This window comes from Spodoptera frugiperda, chromosome 25 (genome assembly GCF_023101765.2).
Source record: "Spodoptera frugiperda isolate SF20-4 chromosome 25, AGI-APGP_CSIRO_Sfru_2.0, whole genome shotgun sequence".
Taxonomy (NCBI): Eukaryota; Metazoa; Arthropoda; class Insecta; order Lepidoptera; family Noctuidae; genus Spodoptera; species Spodoptera frugiperda.
In genome coordinates, this window is record NC_064236.1 from 2,030,026 (window position 1) to 2,056,699 (window position 26,674).

General features: G+C 37.9%; 1 protein-coding gene and 1 long non-coding RNA gene across 2 annotated transcripts; one reads left to right on the forward strand and one right to left on the reverse strand.

The window, feature by feature from the left end:
• The first annotated feature begins 1,701 nt into the window (after positions 1 to 1,701).
• LOC118263543 (succinate dehydrogenase [ubiquinone] flavoprotein subunit, mitochondrial) lies at positions 1,702 to 25,755 on the forward strand. Its single transcript, XM_050704042.1, has 11 exons — positions 1,702 to 1,866; positions 2,575 to 2,623; positions 5,475 to 5,666; positions 5,806 to 5,879; positions 5,956 to 6,128; positions 7,031 to 7,186; positions 8,364 to 8,521; positions 10,370 to 10,534; positions 13,858 to 14,057; positions 14,497 to 14,691; positions 25,473 to 25,755. Exons 1-11 carry the CDS (start codon positions 1,849 to 1,851, stop codon positions 25,659 to 25,661), a joined length of 1,569 nt encoding a protein of 522 aa, XP_050559999.1. The 5' UTR covers positions 1,702 to 1,848; the 3' UTR covers positions 25,662 to 25,755.
• Positions 19,895 to 23,214, reverse strand: LOC126912352 (uncharacterized). Its single transcript, XR_007706997.1, has 2 exons — positions 23,169 to 23,214; positions 19,895 to 20,170 (listed from the first exon to the last, which is right to left on the reverse strand). It is a non-coding gene; the product is annotated as an uncharacterized LOC126912352 (long non-coding RNA).
• Positions 25,756 to 26,674: the final 919 nt, after the last annotated feature.

Genomic DNA, 26,674 nt, shown 5'->3' on the forward strand with positions numbered 1-26,674 from the left:
TAAAGGTTTTCTATTGCAGGTTCACTATTGAATAATAAATGAATAAGATTTTCCTTCTTAACGTTCGTTTAATTTTTTTACATTTATTGTATATTCTATTAAAAAAAATCAAGTCAATATCGAATAATGCAAAGGTAACGATAAAAAATATTACAAAATTAAGATTAATTAATTTATAGTTGATGAAAACTTTAAAATAATCTTATCTTACTTTATTTATTAACTAGCTTCCGCCTGCGACTCCGTCCGCGTGGAAGTTTTATTTCTCCATTTTGAGTAACTCTGACAATGACATCTTATAAATATCTATTGGACCCAAATACGGCGGGGCCCATAATAATTAAGGAGATCCCTCTATTGAGCTACTGCTGTTGAACTCGCGTTCTGTAGAATAAAACTGAAAAATAAAGATTTTTTTCTACGTATTTTTCCAGGATAAAAAGTATCCTATTTTATGCCCAGGATACTAAGGTATAATTATACCATGTTTCATCGAAATCTAACCGTTAGTTTTCACGTGTTGCATGAACATACAGACAGTCAGACAAAAAAAAATCACATATTTGGGTTTGGTAACAATCCAGTGCTATTTATTCTTACAATATTTTCAATATACAGAATTGACCCTTCTACAGATTTATTATAATATGAATGAATGAATGAATGAGATTGTTATAAACATAAGAGTAGACAAATATAATCAGAAAGCTCCGAACTGCTAAGCTATCGGGAGTTATACGTGTGAGTCAACCATAAGAGATAGACATTTGCTATCATGGAATATTTTTTTAACAATTTTAAGGAGAACATTTCCGTCATACATATTTTCTATGTAGCTATAACCATTAAGGCTGCACACGCGACGGAAACTTAAAAAATGGAATAAGTTCTCCTGTTTTCCCAACGTTTCCCTTCACTGCTCTGCTCCTATTGATCGTAGCGTGATGAAAAGTATACTATAACCTGCCTAGGAGTATGAAGAACAATTGTACCAAGTTTCGTTGAAATCTGTCGAGTAGTTTTTATTTCTATAAAGAACATACAGACAGACAGACAGACAGACAGACAAAAATTTTTCTGATTGCATTTTTGGCGTCAGTATCGATCACTAATCACCGGCTGATAGTTATTTTGGAAATATATTTCATGTACAGAATTGACCTCTCTACAGATCTATTATAAGTATAGATTGTATATTTAGTAGGTATTGTATATATCCTACAGACAATATGTGGTATAATATTTATTATAGACTAATACGAATAATACTGCGCAGCGGCACGTCTCACTGCCTCTAAGAAGATGGGTGAACAGGTAAATCCGTTAGTGGACAAGCCATTTTCCAATCTTCTACTGCATCACTCAAGCACAACACCTCAAAACTAGTCAGTGACGGAGAAAGAATCTCCCTGACAGAAGTAGTGTGGACCGATGAAATAAAAGCTAAAGAAGACGAATACTTGAAATTTTGCGTTACGTAAGTAAGCCGATAACATAATAATTAATTAGTATGTCACACGAAAGTTATAATAAAAATTATAGGTGAATGTTTCCACATAATGTGGGCATGGAGAATATAAGTACATGTCTATTAGCTTCGAAGCTATGTCTTTACATATATTGTCAATATTGACTTTATGTTTTTGACACTTGTTTATGGAGATTGCTTCTCTATAATATATAACACGATTACTTTTTTTAAATTTGACATAACAATTGAATCAAGATTTAAATATCTTGTATCATAGATGACTGATACATGTTTTGAAGTGAAATATTGTTTTTCGAACATTATATTTGTAATAATTTTAACTTTGTTGTGTTTTCTACGGTTATTTTATTAGCTTCATGTCTTTTCTCGCAAGGGTAATTTTGTTTTATAGTATTTTTCATTAACTTTACCTGTTTATTATGCAGGCCGTGACGGTCCACTGCTGGACTTTGAGCCTCCTTTACATAAGAGGATTTGCCATAATGGACACGCTTGGTCGGAAGTTAGAGATTATAGTTTAGTAAGTATTGTGTTAATCTGAGAGCGCTGCTGCCCGGCCAATAATAAATAGATGCGATATAGTACGGTCAAAGAAAACTATCCCATAATATAGTGTGTATTTAGGGCGTCTTCGCCGTGTAGTAACGGTAGAGTAGAGTACAATTGTTAATATCATTAGTCTTTTTTTGCAACTGTCGTAAGAAGCGACTAAAGGTAACTGTCCATTGGCCAGCATCGTATGCATCACACGCAATGAATTTTAGTTTGTCTTGTAAAGAAACTCGTACAACTGCGTCCACTGATCCGAATCGTACGGACCGCATCATCGGCAATGCCTACATACGATGCGTACCGATACTCATACGGAATGCGCACGACGCGTACGATGCGGGCCTGTGGACGCTTAATGTTAAAATTAAGCGACTAAATAATATTATTACTAACAGAGAACGGGCAGCAGCACTCTGAAAATCCCTCTGAAAATTTTCAACCTATTTCGTAGAGGAAGCCCATAGTCCAGCGTTGGCTCAGAGGTTCTTAAAGTAATATCGTCTTATAACTTTAAATCCGCTTACTTGCAGAAACTCGGCTTGATTGCGAAAGCTGTACAGCGGTATAGACCAACGAAAAGTAAGATTTTTAAATTTATGTTATCCTCGTGATATTAGATTTAATTTTGTATTTTTGTAAAAGATTGGTATCAATTCTGTACAGTTCATACAGTTATATAAAGGTAGGAGAATTAACCGCCGTACTAAGTCATTTAAAGGTTACTTAACCCAGTCTTTAGTAATTTTTTTTTAAAACAAAATCGTTACTAAGGTATAATTTAAGTAATCATTAAATGTCTCTGGGTGTGGCTTTAAGATAGACTCAGTACAATTAAAGTAGCAATCGTTACACTAAATGAAATCGTTTGTAATGAAGCCATTATAAATATATTTTGTAACCATTAGGAAACTCAGTAGCTACACTGTGACTGTCGTGAGAAGTGGTTTCAACAGGGTGGTAGTAACAAAATATGACCGTGTAGTGGTGCCGGGGCCAGGTCTATAACAGGCTACTAACCGTTTATAGCCAGTAGAAAGGGCCCATTTTATATGCGTACTTTTGCTAATAAAACTCTCATAGCAGACTTGGCGACAGAAAAACCACTAAGAGACAGTTACTAGTGCTGTAAACCGTGCACTACAGGAGAACTTTGTTACTTGGGGGGTGCCACACGCACCTTAGAATGAGTCTCACAGAGTGACTAGACACTGATTATAAGTGGATCAGATGAGGTGGTCCTATACTGTGGCCAGCCAGGAGTCCAGACTAGTAGTTAGTATATGGGGTTCCAGTCAAATCAGTCAGGAATGACGAAATCTATCATATAACCAGAATGAGGGACGGAGCTATGTAGGTTGTATAGCTCCTTCCCTCTTGCACTGCTCAATGATCGACCATTCTGACACAATTGTAATAGCAGACTAAGGCCCCTGTACCCTTGTAGATCCCGTGACACACAGATATATGTTAGATTCCATGACGTGATATCATAGCTGACGGCGTTATCAGCAATTCAATTTACAAGAAACTATTTATAAATATTGTTTGCAACTGGATATTTCAATTAATCTTGCAGTTTTTATAGTTAAAATTAACGTCCTTTTACTATCTATGTCGCTAGGCTGGCTCGCATTCATTACAGCGGTAAGTCTCCTTTTTGAGAAGTGGGTTGAGAGACGCTACGGCGTTCTCACCAATCGCCTGTCGCAGTTGTTCACCGGACATGGGATTTTCCGATTAGGAGGGGGAACGCCTGGGCTAGTTTTTTACAGAATGATATTGCTGGGTATTAAATCAGTAACCAAAGCATTACTGGGGTTTTTTCGGTATTTCGAAAATTTCTCAGTAGTAGCACGGAGTCTGGAATTGTACCCAGTATATGGCAATAGGCTCACCCCCTGTTACATGGGACTTTAACACAAATGGTGAAAAGTAGGTGTACATTGTATAGCGGCATTAGGTGCCGTAAAGTGCACCTATGTGCCTACTTCTTCGGGGATAAAACGCGTGACGTTGTTTTGTTATTTTTGCTGGGGTTTGGACGCACGTTTTAAATGGTCCAACTATACTTGAGATGATACGGATAAGAGCGTCCAAGACATCATCACCTTTATGAAGGCGACCGACCCTGACGACGTCCCGACTTTTGTGGCGAAGGAGCTACATAAGTTGCCGCCCGTCACTTTCGACCACCTAGATGTCACCAGGCTGCTGAAAAATATTACATCGTTGAAGTCTAGCCTGGCCCAGGTGCAGTGCAAGTTGGAGACGTCTGAAGCTACCATCCAGGAACTGCGTGCCGAGATAGTGTAGTTACGCAATGTTGTTTCGGAATGTAGGTCTCAAGATGAAGCCAATGTGAACACACGTTGCGGGGCGCAAAACGTTTCAGTCAGCAGTTTTGCATCGGCGAAACTGAATTCATCGCCTATTGCAAATAATGAGGTCGATGCACCGCGCCCGCCGCTCCTCGTGTCCCTCCACGTGCAGAGAACACGTCACGCGAAGCTACGTCGACCCCCAAAGTAGCTTACGCCGCAATTGCTGCCGCAAACACAACAGCTGCTACAGTACCTAAGCAGTCAAAAAGGGGTAAGCAGATCCGGCGCTTTGAAGCCGTAACAAGGATTCCGTTACAGCGCTGTCCAGAAAAGCCTGAGTGTGATGAGGATGGCTTCATCAAAGTTCAAAAGAAGAAGAAGAAGCCTACTTCTCGCAATCAGTGCGGTACTGGACTGACCGGACCTAACATGCTGCTGCGTCCAGCTGTGCCTACGACGCTGCTATATGTGTCCCGACTACACCACTCCACGAAGGTTGAGGACGTCGTGGAGTATGTGAAGGTGAAGACCAACTGGACCTTGAGGGTCCTAAGGTTGGAACCGCATCAAAATACCAACTTCAAGTCGCATGTGGTGCGAGTTCCAACTCAACAACTCGAGAAGTGCCTCAAGGCAGAATTTTGGCCGAAGGGTGTCATATACCGACGTTTTCGAGGCAGGCTACGTGACACCAAGCAGCGTAATACGACGCCACGCATCGTCACATCGTGTGACCTCAATAATTAATAACAGAATTGTGTATTTATAGTATTTTATGTTTTAGTATAGTTTATTGTATTAGTAGAGTATATGATATAAATTAATAAAAAAAAAAAATATAAATAGTAACATCTTCGCCACAAATTTATATTGATGTCAAAAAAGATTCAGTAGCTTTTTTTAGTCTTGGGGGAGGGGGGAATTTTTCAATGACTCCTTCCGCTTTGGGCGAGGCGAAAAGGAGTGTCAGACTTTTACTGACTAAAAACCACCCTGTACCTACTCCTGCTTTTCGAACCAGAGCCCCGGTTAACCCACTAGGTAGTCTGCAAGCAATACTTTGAAAATAAAGGCAAAGGCTCAATGGTTTAATCAATTCTTTCTTCTAGGTTTTTATCGTTCGGCTTCGTTCACAATCTACCATCACAAACATGATTGTGTAATAATTGGAGCTGGGGGAGCGGGCCTCAGAGCCGCCGTTGGCCTTGCTGAAGCCAAATTCAGTGTGGCTTTAGTGTCCAAGCTGTTTCCGACTCGATCCCATACCATCGCTGCACAGGGAGGCATGAACGCCTCTCTTGGTAGGTTTAAATGTTTACTTTATTCGCTCTAAGTTTTTTTTATAAATAGTATAATATAATGTTAGTTTATGATATGAATGTTTTACAGAGTAGTTCGGAAAAATCGTTGCTCTTAATCCGATACTATAAAATTTTTCAGGGAGCATGCACGTAGACGATTGGAAATATCATTTTTATGATACCGTCAAAGGATCAGATTGGCTTGGTGATCAGGTAATCAAATTTAAATAAAGTGAGACTGAGATCCGTTGATAAAATATATAAATAACATTTAACATTTGACATTCAGGATTCAATACATTATCTGACGTCCAATGCTTCAGCATGCGTTATAGAGCTGGAAAACATGGGCATGCCATTCTCAAGAACGCCGGAAGGAAAGATATACCAAAGATCTTTTGGAGGTGGCACTGTGAACTTTGGTAAAAGTATAGCCAAAAGAACGTGTGCCTGTGCCGACCGGTACGTACTTTTTTATTCAAAGTCATTAGTAACAGACCCTGAAACTTCACTACTAGACTTTGATCCTTTCCTATAGAAAGAGGGGGGAGGAGGGAAAAAGGAAGAGATTTATTGGAGAACTTGAGCTTGAACTTGTCCCTTGAGCGGCTCTTACGACACCCATGGCAAGAGTATGCTCTAGGTTTTTTACTCAGACAAACCAATATGGTGTTTGCTAAATATAAAAATGGTATTAACCAAAAAAGTAATAAACAGAATCCATTATGCGATGAGACACAAAACAAATGGTGTAGCTTAACAGTTAGTATTGAAGTGTCGTTTAAAAACTAGGCGGGAAATGCATTTCTTCCTCGTCTTTTTAAAGCTTTGTCTACCAGAGATGGTTGTTTGCATTAATGCACTAAATGGACGGTCTGCTTTTTAAAATCGTAAATATTCGATAATAGCTTTTGGCAATTCTGTTTATTTCAAATATTATTATTATTTTGTTTAGGGGCGCACGATGAAAAGTATTATTTTTGGTACACAGCTGGTTTTGTACATAAGAATATGAAAAAAAACATCAGTAACGTAGTAAGGCATTTTTAAAACCAATGAAGTGTCTAGACACTGGTTTGATGTCCACCGTCTTACTAGAGATAATCGTACCAGAAATTGATTCTTTGACTCCCAAGTTGTCACTTATTTTAAACGTACGTAGAATTTAATGTTCAATTCGGTTACCTTGGTTATAATGAAGAAAATATAACGCAAGCGTTGTCTCACATCAACCTTTGCCTTGCGATGCAAGGTCGTGGTATCACTCCATTCGAGTCCATTCATGCCGAAACGTAGCTGTTCCGTGAATATGTAAGGTTCTTTGGTAAACTAACTTCCATTATAATATAACTTCGCCTTTACAGTACTGGCCACGCTTTGCTTCACACCCTGTACGGATACTGCACACAGTTCCCACATATCGACCCATTTTACGAATATTTTGTGATGGATCTCCTTTTGCAAGATGGGGAAGTGGTGGGATGTCTCGCCATGGACATGAATGATTCCAGTCTTCACAGGTAATCAGCATTATTATAACCCGTTAGCAAACCGTTAGTTTGACTGCACGGTTGGTGCGGTGGATGGGCAACTGGCTGCCGCGCAACGGGCAGCGGGTTCGATTCCCGCACGGAGCAACTCTTTGTGTGATCCACAAATTGTTGTTTCGGGTCTGGGTTTCATGTGTATGTCAACTTGTATATTTGTAAACTAACACCAGCAATTTATACTACGCTAACCCTAAAAAGCGTACTTTACAGTAGAGGCGTTTGAAGGGAAAATCGTGATAACTTTTACATTAATTAAGATACTTTTTTGAAATTTGGTATGCTTAATATTTAATTTATTCATTGTAATATCTCATATGTATATTTCCTTAATTATTTATATTTTTTGATTATGCGCAAGTTAGCCGTATATAAACGTAATTCATCAAAAATTTGTTACATCTTATACACGTCTAACTAATGTTAGCGTAGTGTAGTACGGGAGGTCGTAGTGCATGATCAATCAACTGATGCATATTTCAATATTTTTATAAAGAACATGTACTTACTTACAAAAAGAATAGTCAACGTACCATTAATAAACTAATTAATAAGTTAACACATAAGTATTTACTATGTAAAAGTCGCTAAGTAGTTCATTTTACAAACGAATAAGTATACACACGAACGCACTAAACTACGCTAACTATGAGTTAGTGCAGTGTTGCATGGACTTTGACCAAAGTGATCCCCGCGCACACTCCGCTATTAATAGTTGGCGTAATATAAATCGAGTGTTTTCAAAAAGTAACTTTCTTATTTTTGCATATTTCTCCTCAATTTTTTCATGACGTATGTAAAACCTCATTTTAAGCAATATGGCATAAAAAAATGTTTTTGCCAAATTTCGAGTTAGCGTAGTATAAATTGCTGGTGTCGAAACGCACCCACGACACAGGAGAAAATCCTAATGCGGGGCAAAGTTTAAAAAAAAATAAAAAAAACCCTGCGAATTTTCTTTGCTATAAATCTCACGGAGCCGGAAAGTAAAACAAGACTTATTTTTATATAATAGATAAACAGACTTATTACTTACCTGTTATATTATAAATTATGCAATATTTTGCATTTATGTTTAATTCTGTATAGATGGTAATTGCCGTTTCGTCGTTATATGTACTAAAATAAGTGTAATTTACATTTCTATCAGATTCCAAGCGAAGAACACCATAATAGCGACTGGTGGCTACCCGAGGATGTACTTCTCATGTACTGCTGCCCACACTTGTACTGGTGACGGTACGGCAATGGCCGCCAGAGCTGGTATCCCACTTCAGGATATGGAGTTCATCCAGTTTCACCCAACTGGTGAGCGAGAAATATACGTTTAATTATTATGTTATCGGCTTACTCACGTACTATTTTGACGAGGAACTCGACTAGTTTCAAGCCATGCTAGAGGCTCATATTCATGAGCAGCATTCCGCGACACACGACGCGGCGATTGTCGCGCTGCTACTGGCGATTCGAGGATCGCGCCCATCGCGCCCTCTGTCTGGAATCGCGCGCACTATCTGGCGCGCGCGACGATGTTGGCTCGTTAGACTCGTTCGCCGGCGGCTGCGCAGGTGTTAGATTCGATTCTCGGGTCGGCGCAAAAACGATGCCACATACCGCGCTCACTGTGTCACACTCCAGACCCGCAACATTGTAGGTTGACGCAGATTGTAGACTCGGCTTCCAGGCAGGTGGTAAAGCCCAGCCACCGTCAAAATAGTACGTGAGTAAGCCGATAACATAATAATTTAGTATGTCTCAAGAAAGTTACAATAAAATCAAATATACGTTTGTAGATTTCCTACATTTGGTGATTCAAAGTGTTCTGTACAAAGTCATGCAAGGATCGCTCAATAGTAATTTCAATACACAAACAAAGCGTGCGTTTGGGAGCGTGGATGACGTGTGATGAAGAGAGAGAGTAGTCGACAGCTTCAGTAGTCAGTGTATGCCTGGCGACTGCTTGACCACATGATGAAATTTCACCGTGCTGTCAAGCGCTCGAAGCAGTCACCAGTCACCACTGCTTGAGCTGTTCATGCATGCACTTGGAAGTCTCTAGTTTAATATGCAGTCGGAGCTTGAAACAGCCGATCCAAATTCCTTTAATCAGTCGTGCATTGCAGGCGTGCATCGAATATCAATTGTTTCAATTTTATAACAAACATGTACTGATTTATCCCACTTTTATTTATTATTCTGATTTTTCACCAATTAAAATGACATACTCCAATGTCATCTGTGCTGAGTGTGGCGTAATGAAACTCAGCATTGTTATAAATTTTCCAAGCAATAAACTAACCTTTTTTTTGTGGGGGGAAAATCGTCCAATGACTACTCCCACCTCGGGCGAGGCGAGAGGGAGTATCAGACTCTTACTGACTAAAAACCACCCCGTTCCTTCTCCTGCTTTTCGAGCCGGAGCCCCGGTAAATCTGCTAGGTAGTCCGCAGCTCCGGATAAGGCATCAGACCTACTGGGCCCCATCTGTGGTGGTCTGATGGCTCTTTGAGGCGCGCGCGGAACGCGACGCGCCGCACGCACGGGTCTGGTTCTGTTCGGGCGGTGAGCTACCCTTGCTCGCCGTCCGCAGGCCCGCACTTACGGTGGCCGGAGATCGTCCCGCGATCCCCGACGCCCGGAGTGTCTCTCGCGACGGCTGGGCCGTGAGGAGGTTTGTTCTCTCACGCGCCCCACCTCCTTCTTAGCTAGCATGACTGCTTCGCAGAAAAAGGAGACGGCATGCCAGTCCCTCTAATAAACTAACCTGGTAATGTAATATTTACGAGACCTACCCAAATGTTCTTTTCGTTGATTTGATTGTTCGTCGGATCATTCAGCAACAGCCGTTAGCTGAGCTAATTGTAAACTGACACATGAGTACATACTGTTGTGGTTATTTCCTCTATGGACCACTACAGAATCAACTTGCACGGTTCTCTCACATTATCCTCTATTTCATTGTCTGGACTTTAAAAGTATGACCTCTGAGTTTGTTTCGGCATTTCTTCTCAGAGTAGTTGGATAGGAAATGCTGCCTCATCTAGCTATTTCAAATAATGACGTGTAAAAGTGTTATTTTGTAAGCTACTTGCAGAAATAAATATAATTTATCATTTAATGTGTTTGTTGAGTTGGTAAGGAAATATCCTGTTGTAGGTATGTACGGATCGGGATGCTTAATGACTGAAGGATCTCGAGGAGAAGGAGGATATCTAGTGAACAGTGAAGGCAAACGGTTCATGGAAAAATATGCCCCGAAAGCTAAAGATTTAGCTAGCCGTGACGTGGTGTCGAGATCAATAGCCACGGAGGTTCGAGAAGGTAAATTTTTATTATATTAAAAACTACGTTTAAAAAAACCGACTTCCCAAAACTAAAAACCTTAAACTAAAATCCAAAAAATAACTGTCATTGTACCCACTGCTAGTTTAGAAGTCGGTTAGTACTTACTAAACAAAATTACTTTTCCACCAACTATGCTACGAAGATGTAAGGGTGCTATTCCACCAGAGATGTGCTATGCTGAGTTGCTGTGGATGCGTTAGACTTCCACCAATCGTATTCATTGATACACTTAACATAGCATTGGTGGAAACGGACTCAGCTAAGCTCTGTTTTGATATGGAAAGATGCGTACTATGTGTGCTATCGATGGCATCCCTATTATCGTTACATAGCATACTGCGTATCTTCTTCACACAGCTGCATAGCTTATAGTATAGTATCAGTATCAGTATCAGTGTATAGTATGTGTCATTGTATCAGTGGAAACGATCACTACCATGCAATGTGTCGTTAATAGGGAAGCTATCTAGACACATTTAATCATATAAAAACATAGCTTAGCTCAGGAGTCAGTCATATAGCTTAGTAGCGGTTATGGGGAAATAGTTAAATAGAACTTTTTGGTTTTTCGAATTATTGTGCTCGGTATATTATGGCAATAGTCTCACCCCCTATTGTATGTTGTACAGTCACATAACAAATCAAAGGTCAATGGGCAAATTGTATGGGAAAAAAACCCACAGCAGACAGAAATGAAATTATCAGAATATATGTATAAAATGTGTCTAGTTTATCATGGTAAGGGTCGCTTTCTTGTGGGATGTGGGAGTATGGAGAAAAATTAACTTTTACATAATTATTTACTCGGCGTGATCAATATCCTTAACATAATTCGCACAGAGCTGAAAATTGGCATAGGCGTTAAGTACATCATTTTAAACAAAATGTCAAAAATCCCCATCAATCTCACATTTGGTAAAAAAAATATTCAAGGTTAAAAGGTTAAAATTACGGTTTTTTAAATTATTCTCAAAAACGGTAAGTTCTATCGTTAAAATATGTTCGACACAGTTGTAGATCATACAATTTTCTACAAAAATGGTTTATTATTTTTAGTCTTACGACTTTTCATTCGTGAGATATCACGATTTTAAATAAATAAATCATAGTTTACATAACTCAATGAATTTCACTCGCTACTCCCGCGCGATTTTACCTGCTGCACGGCTCCTATTGATTGTAGTCAATAAATGGACTATTTAACACAAAAAGAATAATTCGATTCAGGTCAATAGTTCTTGAGATTTGCGTGTTCAAACAAATTCTTCTGCTTTAAATATTAGTACTATTTCCGCACTGTTTTATCTGCTACTCAACTTCTATTAATTGTAGCGAGATGTTTTATATCGTATAGCCTTTCTCGATAAATGGACTTATTCAACACAAAAATAATAATTTGGTGCGAACCAGTGGTTCTAGACATTAGTGCGTTCAAACAAACTCTTCAGCTTCAAATAATAGTAATACTCCTGCTCGGTCTCATCCACTGCTCGGCCCCTGTTGACCGTCGCGTAATATGTATTTTATAGCTTAATCTTCCTCGATAAGTAGACTATCCAAAACCAAAAAAAAAAAAAACGCAGTAGTAGTTCTGGAGATTAGCGCGTTAGGAAATTCAAACTAACTCTTTAGTCTTAAATATAAGTATCACTCCCGCGCGGTTTTACTCGCTGCTCGGCTTCTAGTACATCATCATAGCGTGATGTTTTATAGCTTCCTGGATAAATGGATTATTTAACACAATATAATAATGGTCTGTAACAACTGAGCAGAGCGATTGAAACAGCGCCGGAATACTTAGTAACACAATATATATTACATAAAGAGTTTGTATCTTTGAACACGCAAACCTCCAGAACTACAACTTCGAATCGAATTATTCCTTTTGTGTTTGATAGTCAATTTATTGAGGTAGGTTATAATTAATGAAACATTAGGCTATGCTTAATAGAAGGCTAGCATTGATTGAAACTGCGGAAAAGTAGTACTAATATTTTAAACTCAAGAATTTATAGAACACGCTAATCTTCAGAACTAGTAGTCCGAATCGAATTGTTTTTTTGTTTTATTATTAGTCCATTTATTGAATTATGCTACAAAAAACATCATGCTACCTACAATTAATAGGAGCTGAGCAGCAGTAAAACCCCGCGAATATTATATAAAATATGTTTTATTTCATTAAAACCGCGATATTTCACGAATGAAAAGTCGTAAGGGTAAAAGTGATGAACCTGTTTTGTAGAAAATTGTATAATCTACAACTCTGTTGAACATATTTGTACGATAAAACTTGCCCTTTTCGAGAAAAATCGAAAAAACCGTAATTTTGACCTTTTGACCTTGAATATTTCATTTGGTAAAAGTCGAATCGATGGGGATTTTTGACATTTTGTTTATAATCAGGTAGTTAACATCTATACCAATTTTCAGCTCTACTAAGCGATTTGGGAATTATGTCAAGGTTGCGACTTAATTTCGTCTATTTTTGGCTCTAACTTTTTTTCCCATGGATTTAAAAAAAAATAACTATACCTAATGTTAAGTAAATTTATACTCTTTCATTTGATATCATTTTCATTCGTGTCCGCGACCGGGTCGGATTCCGCCCAATGACCTTTGTTTGCTAGAAAATTGGTACAAAATAGACAATACAATAATGTTGAGATCCTCACATTTCACCAAACCAGGCTTGCAAATATTTAATGTCAATAGTAATATGCCTCTGCATACTCCTTTAGGAATAGAAGGCGTGACGATAAAGGAAAGCGGTAGTCACGATTCACGAAACCACAAAGTGCCATCTAGTAGGGTTTTACACACTTACTTAGCTTCTACATCTGATTACGCCATCTACCGGGTGGTTGTCGTATTATTAATGCTTTAACGGGACACTGGGGTGTAACATAGATTAACAAAATATTTCGTGCTCCGATTTATAAAATTGCTTATAGATGGCGTTAAAAGCAAAAAGAATTACCTCCTTGGTCCCTGAATAAAAAGTAATTTAATAGTATAAAACTTGTCGCTTTCTCTGTCCCTATGTCCCTTTGTATGCTTAAATCTTTAAAACTACGCAACAGATGTTAAAGGGGATTTTTTAAAAGATACTGTGTTTTAACAGGAAGAATTTTATGTATAAATAATATGTACATGTATAGTATGTCACTATTGCATCTATGCGAAGCTGAGGCGGGTCGCTATAATTATTTCTATAAGTATATTCTATTTAAGAATACGTTGGGAAAATGTGTCGATGAGATTCCAAACAGTGACCAATACAATTTTGTTGTTTACAGGTCGTGGAGTAGGACCTAAGAAAGATCACGTTTACCTCCAGCTCCACCATTTACCTGCGGAGGTCATAAAGGAAAAGTTACCAGGAATATCCGAGACTGCAATGACGTTCACAGGAGCTGATGTGTATACCCAGCCTGTGCCTGTTCTACCCACTGTCCATTACACTATGGGGGGAATTCCTATAAACTACAAGGGACAGGTGGGCTCCTAATATATCCGTGGTTCCTAGCCTACTCCTCCCATTCAGGAGAACTAGTTGAATGAATGAATGAATTGATGAATGGATTGGCTCGATCGGAGCCATGACTGCAAGGTTGGCGCGGGGGCTGGGTAACCGGCTACCGCTCAACGTGTAGCGGGTTCGATTCCCACACGAAGCAACTCTTTGTGCGATCCACAAATTGTTGTTTCACATTGTTGAAACTGTTCCTTGTCGCACAGTCGATAAAGATTTCTCTCGATGTCTGTCGACAAATGTTCCTAGTGTAGACGAGGCTGTAAAATTAAGACGTGGTATACGTGGCTAGTTGACCGATTACCTCTTTGCATAGGTGTTATCTATGTGCAACCTATCATCGGTGACCGTATTTATTTTACGTAGTAAGTTGATTCTATATAATTTCAATGTTTTATTACAGTGTTTAGTATACCAAAATGGCACTGATTGTCCAATTCCGGGGCTGTATGCTGCCGGTGAAGTGGTGAGCAACGCTCACGGAGCCAACAGGCTGGGCGCTAATTCCATTCTTGACGTCGTAGTATTCGGGAAATCAATCTGTGACACTATAATAAAGTTACATTCGCCATGTGAAAAACAAGTGACCTTGAAAGATGTGAGTCCATTTGCTACCTATACAGATATATGGGTCATACACAAAACGGCTTAAAAAAATTAGAAATAAAAAGTCATTATTTTTTGTTCAAAATAGTCCCATTTGTTTGGTAATGTTACAAGTAATAAGATATTAGTCAAAAACCAGATCGTTATTAAAATTTCAGCAAGTTATTTAACTTTTAATTTTTCATATGTCCACAGGAAAGATTCATTTCCACAGAAGAGATAAGTTATTTGTCTGATTTGTCATTTCTGTTTGCTTTTTTATTTTTTTAAAAAAGGAACAAAAATGAGATCTCTAATGTTTATAGCATATTCTTATTATAATAATCACTCTTTTTTGTTTTTTTTTTTTTTTTTTTAAATCTTTATTTATTTACGGGGTTTTTTCTTAAAAGAAAACGACACCCCGATTATTGAATACAGAATAACAAAAACAGACACTTATAAAAAACTTAGGATTAAGTTAACCTACCCGCAACCTAGTACCCACAATAATAATATTAATAAGAATTCTGGCCTCATCCGACAATGGCGAAGCCAGGATGCTATTATAGTAACCTACACTGTAATCGTCGACGTCAAAGGCGTGACGTCTTTGAGCCTCAATACGTCTGCACTCGGCGAGGATATGATACACGTCTTCGACCACTCCGCAAACAGCACAATTGGGTGAGTCCACTTTACGCATCATAAAGCCAAAGCTGTTAAGTGGCACATGACCGGATCGAAGCCTCAAAGCCATCACGACTTCTTGTCTACTCATGCTGCTCACGTTGAACCAAAGCATACGAGGAAGAGAGGGCTGAATGGTTTTGTACCAGATGCCTTTTGTCAGAGACCTTTTGTCAAAATATTCTGACCAAGACTGAAAGCATTTGTCTCGAATAGTGGGTAAAAGTTCCGTATGCCAAGGTAAACAATTAAAAGCATACCCATCAGACCCTGCATCATTTGCCAAACGATCAGCAATCTCATTACCCTCCAGTCCAACGTGAGAAGGTATCCATTGAAGGACAACAGTTTTATTATTAGCCACAATTCTGCCAATGGATTTCAAAATAGAGTACGCCAGTGGAAGCCCTCTGAATGGAGAAGTGCATTTAAGAAGATGGAGAAGAGCACTTTTTGAATCGGTAAATAAAACAAAGCGAGCACCGTCTAAAGATTCTATATAAGCCAATGCTTCTGCTATAGCTATCAATTCTAAATGCATTATAGATAATCTGGACGTGATTTTGAGCTTGACAGAAACACCTGTTTGAGGATCATAGAAGGCAGCGCCGTACTTATTATCGTGTCTCGAACCATCCGTGTAAATAGGGTAAAAGCCGTTATATAATAAATTAAGAGATTTGATACAAAGTGACATAAGTTGATGAATATTAAAACAACACTTTGGCCTATCAATAGATTCCAAAACCGGTTTTACAATGTTTGATAAATCTATATTGCTGACCCAAGTATCCATGGCAAACATGTGAACCGTCTTGCTACAGTAAATTAGTTCTCCATTTAAAACATCGTGTATCGAAACAAGAAGAGGTTTTTTCTTGTTTCTCCAATATGTATTGTTGCATAGATGATGAAGCTTGTTCAGTATATTAAGTAATGGATAATTATAACACTTAGATTTAAGATAAAATTTACTAGCTAAATATTGGCGGCGAATAAATAAGGGAGGCAATGACAACTCGGACTCCATCACGTGTATTGGCGTACTTTTGATGAACCCACCTATCAAACGTAGACAAATGTTTTGTAATCTATCTAATTTTGTCAAGTGGGTGTCAGCACTATTATCGAGTAAGAAGCTACCAAAGTCAATACGACTACGAATAAGAGATATGTACAACCGTCTTAAATGTTTTGGATGAATACCCCATCCGGGACCCACCAAAACCTTAAAAATATTGACTAGCTTTAGGACTCGTTCGCATAACTCGTTAACGTGTTTTTTCCATCGGAGACCTCTGTCTAGCCATAATCCTAAATACTTTACATTGTCGACTAACTGTAATAATGTGCCGTTTAATCGAATGTCTACAATAGGTAAACGGAAACCTCTTGTGAATAAACAAATTTTACTTTTACCCGGCGAAATATTTAGTCCTACGTCTGTTAGCATTTTATTAATAGTGTTGAGGGCAGATTGGATTTTATGTTGTCCCTCGTTAACAGATGAACACTGTATGTATATTGCGAAATCATCCGCGTACTGGCAGATAGAAACTTCATTTTGGAGACGATTGCAGATGTTTGCCGTTATTATGTTAAATAACAATGGAGATAAAGGGTCGCCTTGCGCCAACCCACAATCCGAATATCTACTAATGAAGTTGTTGCCAGTTCTTATTTTGAGTGTCCTTCTGTGCAGAAAATTCCACAAGTAGTTACAAATAAGGGAACCCACTCCATAATGGTCCAACACGTTAATTAAGCTATAGTTATTAACATTGTTGTACGCACTGTCTATATCTAAAAAACAGCCCAGCGTAGCACAACCCTCTGAGAAACCGGTTTGAATAGAGGTTATCAAGCAAGCCAGACCATCTAAACACGACTTATTTCTACGGAAACCTATGGTATTATCGGAAAAGACGTTTTGTTTCTCAACAAACCACTCCAGCCTTCTAAGTAAAATATAATGAAATATTTTGCAAATGCAAGATAACAAAGAAATGGGACGAAAAGAAGCTACATTACTTAAATCACGACCGGGCTTTGGAACAGGCACAATACAGATGTCGCGCCACTGAGACGGAACAAACCCATGATAAAAGAATTTATTAAACAAAGTAAGCAACACCGATTTACCTACATCGGGTAATTTTTTTATCATAGAATAAGATATATCATCGCATCCAGGAGATGTATCCTTAGATTTAATACATTTATATAATTCCTGGATAGAGATTTCACATTCTAGTAAAGGGTTGCTATGTTTAACTGTAGGGGGCATTGGGGATACATAATCTGGAGTTAAAGAATGCAACAGATTTGTGGAATTTTCAGAGTCTACATAATGTGCAGGAGATCGACGACCTTTTAGCCATCTCATTTTGTGCCACATTTCTTTAGCAGATGTAGTGTGATCAATTGAGGTACAGAAATTTTGCCATCCCTCCCCCTTAGCCTGACGGATCAGCTTCTGCGCAAAATGTATTCTGTCATTAAGAATACCAAGATTTTCGGGAGTGGGATTGCGTCTAAATTGGGATAAAGCTAACCTACGCTGAGCTACAGCTTGTGAGATTTCTGCTGACCAGTACGGTTTGGGTGAAAAAACTGAAGTAGGGTTTTGATTTAATTTTACAAGCGGAATGAATTTGTTAGCAGCATCATTTAAAATATCTAAAAAACTGTCATATGCCTCTTGAAGATCACACGGTAATGGAAAACTACAAAAACGTTGTTCTAAATATTTCTTATACGATAACCAGTCAGCTTTACGAAAATTTCTTTTCGTGACTGAGGGTAGGTGAGAAAAAGTTAATGTTGAAATTTTTATAAGTAAATGATCACTACCCAGATTTTCATTTAGAACAGTCCAATTGAAATTATGAGCAATATCTATGGAAACCAATGAAATATCGGGAGAAGACTGCTGTAGGTAATTATCCACTAAGCGAACTCGCGTATGAGTCCCATCATTTAAGGCAAAAAAGTTGCTATCCAAAAGTGAGTCATGGATGAGTGTGCCTCTGAGATCAGTTTTATACAGGGTGTCCCTGAAGTCGACGTCCAACAGGCACCAGATGATTGGCAAGGTTCCAAATGTTATCAGAAAAATATAAAAAAAATTCTAAGTCCTACAGTTTTTAAATTATAGTGACTTATGTGTTATCCACGAAAAAGTACATCCTGTGCCAGTCTTTTGACTCTTGTTGCTACAAATCTTTATTTTTTCGTCTGCAGTCTTCCTTACATTATCCTGAATAGTGCTCCAGTAATATGGAATCATAAATTCTTAGCCAACTGCTTTAGATTGGAAAATATTGTTAGTTTTAGAAGAACCAAATACTCTGAATAAAATTTTCACCTTACTTTAAGTGACTTTACTGAATAAATTATGTATAGCGCTAGTAGTGGCAAATTTCACCAAAGTTGGCGCATTTAATAAGGATTATAAAAAGGTATAGCACTTTGCACACTATTTCTTAAATTCGACACAAAAAAAGATTTTTCAACGAAACTCCGTTTCGATGAATTTATTTGAACTTACTAAAAATTCTTCTAGTGTACTCAAATCATACGTTATAACCTCGTATGCACTAGACAGCACTTTGCACGCTATTTGTTATCATCATGTTGAAAATCAGCGAGGATCTCTTGTCAAACAACATTGTCTGTTTACCCGTGATTTCGCTTGCAGCATTCGTCGGCAATATTATCGCTAGACGAACTGGTGTTGTGCATCTCGAGCCATCGTACCCGGACTTCGGCATTTTAGCTGAGTACTGGCTTTTTTGCGCCGTGTTGATTATTTATTTTTTAATTTATTTTTTTTTGCTTTACCTGCAATTCCTTGTAACGGTGCAAATAACTCTTTCTCGACAAACTAAAGAATATTTGATGCTTCGTCCCGCATTTGATCAGAAGGCATGAACACGTAACTTAATCGGAGGATTCACCCATTTCTTTTTTTTTTTTTGATGGGGAAATGACGAGTAGTACGTAAGGGTAGTGGTATGGTACGTCGATATGCTGTGTACATGAATCTGCCGCGTCCGTTTCTTTTGATTTTACTACACATTTGATAATGTGTTTGATGTACTATGAACATCATATTGCAATCATTCAATATTATTTAGTGAAACATGATACACAACATCAGTTCCTCTAGTAAGTTTAGTAATATTGCCGACGAAAGCTGCAAGCGAAATCATGAGTAGACAGACAATGTTGTTTGACAAGAGATCCTCGCTGATTTTCAACATGATGATAACAAATCGCGTGCAATGTGTTGTCTAGAGCATACGATGTTGTAACGTATGATTTGAGTACACTAGAAGAAATATTAGTAAGTTCAAAAAAATTCATCGAAACGGAGTTTCGTTGAAAAATCTTTTTTTGTGTCGATTTAAGAAATATTGTGCAAAGTGCTATACCATTTTATAATCCTTATTAAATGCGCCAACTTTGGTGAAATTTGCCACTACTAGCGCTATACATAATTTATTCAGTACAGTCACTTAAAGTAAGGTGAAAATTTTATTCAGAGTATTTGGTTCCTCTAAAACTAACAATGTTTTCCAATCTAAAGCAGTTGGCTAAGAATTTATGATTCCATATTACTGGAGCACTATTCAGCATAATGTAAGGAAGACTGCAGACGAAAAAATAAAGATTTGTAGCAACAAGAGTCAAAAGACTGGCACAGGGTGTACTTTTTCGTGGATAACACATAAGTCACTGTAATTTAAAAACTGTAGGACTTAGAATTTTTTTTATATTTTTCTGATAACAGTTGGAACCTTGCTGATCATCTAGTGCCCGTTGGACGTCGATTTCAGGGACACCCTGTATGACCAGCTGACATGATGGGCATTAAAATCGCCCAAGATTAGTGTTTTGGTGGACCATAATGCTAGTAGATTACTCCAATCCTGGTGAGTGGTTACAATCCTAGAAGGGCAATAGATTGCAATAATATTTTCAAAAAGCTCACAATTAAAAACAAACTATTTCAATTCCACTATTGTGAATTTGAAAGAATTTCTGTTGCGCTTTAACGGATTTGTGTACTAAGATAGCTACACCGCCGTATGAGTCATCTCTGTCCGCACGATAAACGAAGTAACCATTTACCTTAAAATCACATTCCGGTTCGAGCCACGTCTCACTAAGGACAGCAATATGAACCTTTTCTTGACGTAAAATTTCGCTAAAGGAAACTAATTTGGGCTTGATACTTTGGGCATTCCACTGTAAAATATTTAATTTAAGTAATTTCGAAGTCATCACGGGCAAGTATTTATAAAATTAAACAATGATTTTATCCACGGCCAATCTGAAACAAAACTAACTGAAACTAACATAAACCATTCTAGGCATAACTGCAATATGGATCTGATTTTAGAAGAAAGATTAAGCTGTTTAAGAAAAATCACTTCCTTGATTCTGACCCACAACTCCTTTAAGGTGGGACACTGATCCTTTTGCTCCTCATCCTCATCAGACGGCATATTATCATCCATATCTTTACTGCCTCCATCGGAATTCCAAAATGTCCAGTCCTCCTCGTTGGATTTCTTATGACGCTTTGCCGACTTAATCTTAGGTTTTTGGGGACGAGGGGTAATTTTCACTGCTGTCTTCACTTCGTGAATAGTAGCCTTTGTCTTGACTGTGTCAGCATAAGTAGGTTGACTCGACAGATCGGGATATCTATGTGGTATAGATGTGGGCTCAGTAATGAGACGTGGAAAAGGCTCACCATACCTAGGTGTTAGTAAAGGTTGATCATTTTCAGAGGGAAGGGGCATTTCAGGTGGGACATATATCTCTAATGCTTTCCTGTATGTGCATCCGAACTCCGCCATGATCTCTCTCAGTTTCCTCTCTTTTTTGTACGCTGGACAGGCCTTGCTCAAGGATATGTGGTCTCCGGTACAATTGACACAGGAATACAATGTGGTATCGCAATTCTCGTGATGACCGCCACACTTAGGGCAAATTACATTTTTGGAGGGACACATTTTACGGGTATGGCCTAATTTCCAGCATTGCGAACATTGGGATACCTGATGTATACAGGGTGTCCCTGAAATCGACGTCCAACGGGCACTAGATGATCAGCAAGGTTCCAACTGTTATCAGAAAAATATAAAAAAAAATCCAAGTCCTACAGTTTTTAAATTACAGTGACTTATGTGTTATCCACGAAAAAGTACACCCTGTGCCAGTCTTTTGACTCTTGTTGCTACAAATCTTTATTTTTTCGTCTGCAATCTTCCTTACATTATCCTGAATAGTGCTCCAGTAATATGGAATCATAAATTCTTAGCCAACTGCTTTAGATTGGAAAACATTGTTAGTTTTAGAGGAACCAAATACTCTGAATAAAATTTTCACCTTACTTTAAGTGACTGTACTGAATAAATTATGTATGGCGCTATTAGTGGCAAATTTCACCAAAGTTGGCGCATTTAATAAGGATTATAAAATGGTATAGCACTTTGCAAATTATTTCTTAAATTCGACACAAAAAAAGATTTTTCAACGAAACTCCGTTTCGATGAATTTATTTGAACTTACTAATATTTCTTCTAGTGTACTCAAATCATACGTTACAACCTCGTATGCACTAGACAACACTTTGCACGCGATTTGTTATCATCATGTTGAAAATCAGCGAGGATCTCTCGTCAAACAACATTGTCTGTCTACTCATAATTTCGCTTGCAGCTTTCGTCGGCAATATTACTAGACTTACTAGAGGAACTGATGTTGTGTATCATGTTTCACTAAATAATATTGAATGATTGCAATATGATGTTCATAGTGCATCAAACACATTATCAAATGTGTAGTTAAATCAAAAGGAACGGACCCGGCAGCGTCATGTACTCGTATACAGCATATCGACGCGGTAGTGGTATGGTGTACATGAGCCCTTACGCACAATTACGCGTCATATCCCCATCAAAAAAAAAAAAAATGTTTGAATCCTCCGATTAAGTTACGTGTTCATGCCTTGTGATCAAATGCGGTTTGTCGAGAAAGAGTTATTTGCACCGTTACAAGGAATTGCAGTAAAATCAAAAAAATATTTTTAAAAAATAAATAAGCTAAAATGCCGAAGCCCGAGTACGATGGCTCGAGATGCACAACACCAGTTCGTCTAGCGATAATATTGCCGACGAATGCTGCAAGCGAAATCACGGGTAAACAGACAATGTTGTTTGACAAGAGATCCTCGCTGATTTTCAACATGATGATAACAAATAGCGTGCAAAGTGCTGTCTAGTGCATACGAGGTTATAACGTGTGATTTGAGTACACTAGAAGAATTTTTCGTAAGTTGAAATAAATTCATCGAAACGGAGTTTCGTTGAAAAATCTTTTTTTGTGTCGAATTTAAGAAATAATTTGCAAAGTGTTATACCATTTTATAATCCTTATTAAATGCGCCAACTTTGGTGAAATTTGCCACTACTAGCGCCATACATAATTTATTCAGTACAGTCACTTAAAGTAAGGTGAAAATTTTATTCAGAGTATTTGGTAACTCTAAAACTAACAATGTTTTCCAATCTAAAGCAGTTGGCTAAGAATTTATGATTCCATATTACTGGAGCACTATTCAGGATAATGTAAGGAAGACTGCAGACGAAAAAATAAAGATTTGTAGCAACAAGAGTCAAAAGACTGGCACAGGGTGTACTTTTTCGTGGATAACACATAAGTCACTGTAATTTAAAAACTGTAGGACTTAGAATTTTTTTATATTTTTCTGATAACATTTGGAACCTTGCCGATCATCTGGTGCCTGTTGGACGTCGACTTCACGGACACCCTGTATAGGGGAAAACCCGTACGTTGATGTCGCATACGCGAACAGTTGCTGGTAAGTAGCTGCCGTCAAAGCTTAATCTGAGGGTTTCACTCGGGCACCAACCGCCTTCATCCCTATTTCGTCGATTAAGCCTCTGAACTGATATAAGCTTAGCTGGAGCCGGGCACGATATATTTTGAATAATCTCATCATCAGCAAGGTCAAGGTCAACATCTCTGATCAGACCATAACAAACAGATAATTCTGTGGCCTTTTGGAATCTCCAACCTTTCTCTAACAGCTTCTCGCAAGTAAAAAGACTCTGTGCAGCACTTTCACACTCAAATTGCAGGCGAATTTTAAAAGGACTTAAGTACTTGACTTGATTAACCTTTATTATATTATTTTCTTTCAAAATCCGGGCCATTGCAAATTGCTTAGGAAGACGTTCCTTACTAGAAATATAAACTTGATGTTTCATTTCTTCTTTAAATGTATTATTGCTACCGAATCGTAATTTCTTCTTTCCCTTTACTTCTGTCCATGTCTCATCTTCCTCCGTACTCCCCTCTCTTTCTCTCTTGAATGCTCTCAACAATACCTCATTGGTCTCAGGTTCACTTCGATCAGCAATATCATTTACAAGAGGCGTATTATTCTCTGAATTGCTGTCAATCATGAAAATCGGCGTAACGCAACGCGGTGATACGCTAGTAGTAGAATCCATAATTATTATTTACCAGGTAGTGCAACCGGGAGGCCCGGCGCACACCTAATGCACGTGTTGTTAAATGCTACGTAACAGCTGTGCGAGCGATAGGCAGCGGAACGCGACGAAAACACGATCGGGCCGAACGAGTGCCGCTACGGAACTGCTCTTTTTTGTTACTAATGGTATTTTTATAAGCCGCAGCCTCATATCTTTCTACTAAACATAAAAAAACTAATTAGAATGTTCTTTATAGATGCAATCACTGCAAAAAGATATGTGTTCAGGACATATATATTTGAGGCAAGCTATCTATATATCTAAGCTATATATCTATCTTTTTTGGCAGGACAGACTTGACACCGTTTGCGAACATTGGGTACTTTTGCAGGAGGTTCTTGTGAAGACTAACATGATCGCTTTCTTCACCTTCTTCCTCATTACCTAAAAAGTCTTCCTCCGAGTCCGATTCCTCTAAAATTGACATAATGCGCCGGTTTTCTATCTCCTCTCGATCCATTTCAACTTAAAATAAGTACCTTATGACAAATATAAAGCATATAAAGCAAAATGCAAAGAAAAAAGTGATGTAGTGACCACAAATGATTAATTGAAAATGGCACAAAATAGTAACATTAGCTGTGAGGATGGGTCAAAATTACCTTTTTAAAAATGTAACGCGTCTAACATCTAGTTCAGAACGTTTAGAACACACCATTGACTCCAGCTACTGCACAGAACAGCAGCGTCGCACGAGCACTTACAAAAATATTTGAAATTTCAAATAGGCCGGGTAATTTTGACCCAACCTCAATGACGCCGGGTTAATTACCGATATGCTTGTTACAAATTCTTCCACTTTATTATAACACCTCGCCGTTAAATTTAGCTCGGCACTGTGCAAAACTTTTCGTAGACATCGGTGTAGTAATTTTTGAAAGCAAATCAGATAGAAGTAGAACTTGTTCTGACAATTGCTCTGGTTTTGACATTTCTAATATTTTTTCGATGTAAGTTTCACTTTTCAATATTGTGGGTACTTTAGTAAGTGTGCGGGTACTTCATACAATTTAGAAGGTAGGTCGTAAAAATATGAGGGTAGACCAAAATATTTTTATTCTGTGGATGATTCCATTCCAAGTTATTGTTCACTTTCCAATGAGGTGGGTACTTTACTATGCAGGTACTCCAATGTTCAAGGTAGGCCGTACACATATAAGATTAGGCCAAAATATTTTTATTCTGTGGGCGATTTGATAACGTTGGGCGCTAATGTAGACCAACATATATTTTTATCCTGTGATTATTCTATAACGTTGAGCGTTAATATAACCAACATATATTTTATCCTGTGGGCTATTTTATAACGTTGGGCGCCAATATAGGGTTGCTGGTTTGAAATTAAAGCCCCATTATACTAGACGATAGTTTATTGACAACTTGTCTTATACAGGGTGTATTTAGTTAAGGTATTTTAGTTAAGGTACATACCAACCACAGTTTTCTTACAATTTTATTTGAATGTACATTATACAAATAAAATTAAATTAGAAGCTTTGATTTGTTTCAGAATTTGTGTGATTGTTCTATCGATAACTTTGAGAGAGTGAGGACCTCGAAGGGCTGCGCTCAGCCTCACGAACTGAGGGAAGCCATGAGACAAACCATGCAACACAAATGTGGAGTATTCAGAAACGACAAATTGTTGGCTGCAGGCAAGTTCTTGTTAAATAAAGCTGACGCATTAATAAAAAACTGATCTACAGGGTGTCCCTGAAGTCGACGTCCAACAGGCACCAGATGATCGGCAAGGTTCCAATTGTTATCAGAAAAATATAAAAAAAATCTAAGTCCTACAGTTTTTAAATTACAGTGACTTATGTGTTATCCACGAAAAAGTACACCCTGTGCCAGTCTTTTGACTCTTGTTGCTACAAATCTTTATTTTTACCCGACTGCGCCAGAAGGAGGGTTATGTTTTTCGAGTGTATGTATGTATGTATGTATGTATGTATGTATGTATGTATAATTGTTTGGCACGCTCTGCAGCCTAAACGGCTTGATGGATTTTGGCTTGAGAGGTGTCGTTAGATTCGTATTTACTGTGAGAGTGACACTGGATATATCAAAATAATAAAAAAAACAAAATGGCGGATTTTTGGCGCCAAATTCGAATATTTCTCACTGTGTAGCCTAAACGACTCGATGGATTGATAGGGGTCGTTTGATTCGTATTTACTGTGAGAGTGACACTAGATACCTATAATTATCAAAATATAAAAATAATAAAACTAAAAAAAATAAAATAAAAAAAGTAATTTAAAAAACCAAAAAACCCGACTGCGTTTCTTTATAATATTAAAATGAAAAAACCCTAAAACAAGAAAGTCATCGTAAAATTTAAGCAGTCGGGACCCATTCTAAATATAAAGACTTTGTGAGGGCAAATACGTCTGGCTTTCTAGAATGGGTCCCGACTGCTTAAATTTTACGATGACTTTCTTGTTTTAGGGTTTTTTCATTTTAATATTATAAAGAAACGCAGTCGGGTTTTTTGGTTTTTTAAATTACTTTTTTTATTTCGTCTGCAGTCTTCCTAACATTATCCTGAATAGTGCTCCAGTAATATGGAATCATAAATTCTTAGCCAACTGCTTTAGATTGGAAAACATTGTTAGTTTTAGAGGAACCAAATACTCTGAATAAAATGTTTACCTTACTTTAAGTGACTGTACTGAATAAATTATGTATGGCGCTAGTAGTGGCAAATTT

What these genes read in the sequence shown, in the direction of transcription:
- LOC118263543 (XM_050704042.1), top strand. An exon ending in AGGCATGAACGCCTCTCTTG is followed by an intron (nt 5,667 to 5,805) that starts GTAGGTTTAAAT and finishes AAAATTTTTCAG; the next exon opens with GGAGCATGCACGTAGACGAT. An exon ending in CATCCAGTTTCACCCAACTG is followed by an intron (nt 8,522 to 10,369) that starts GTGAGCGAGAAA and finishes ATCCTGTTGTAG; the next exon opens with GTATGTACGGATCGGGATGC.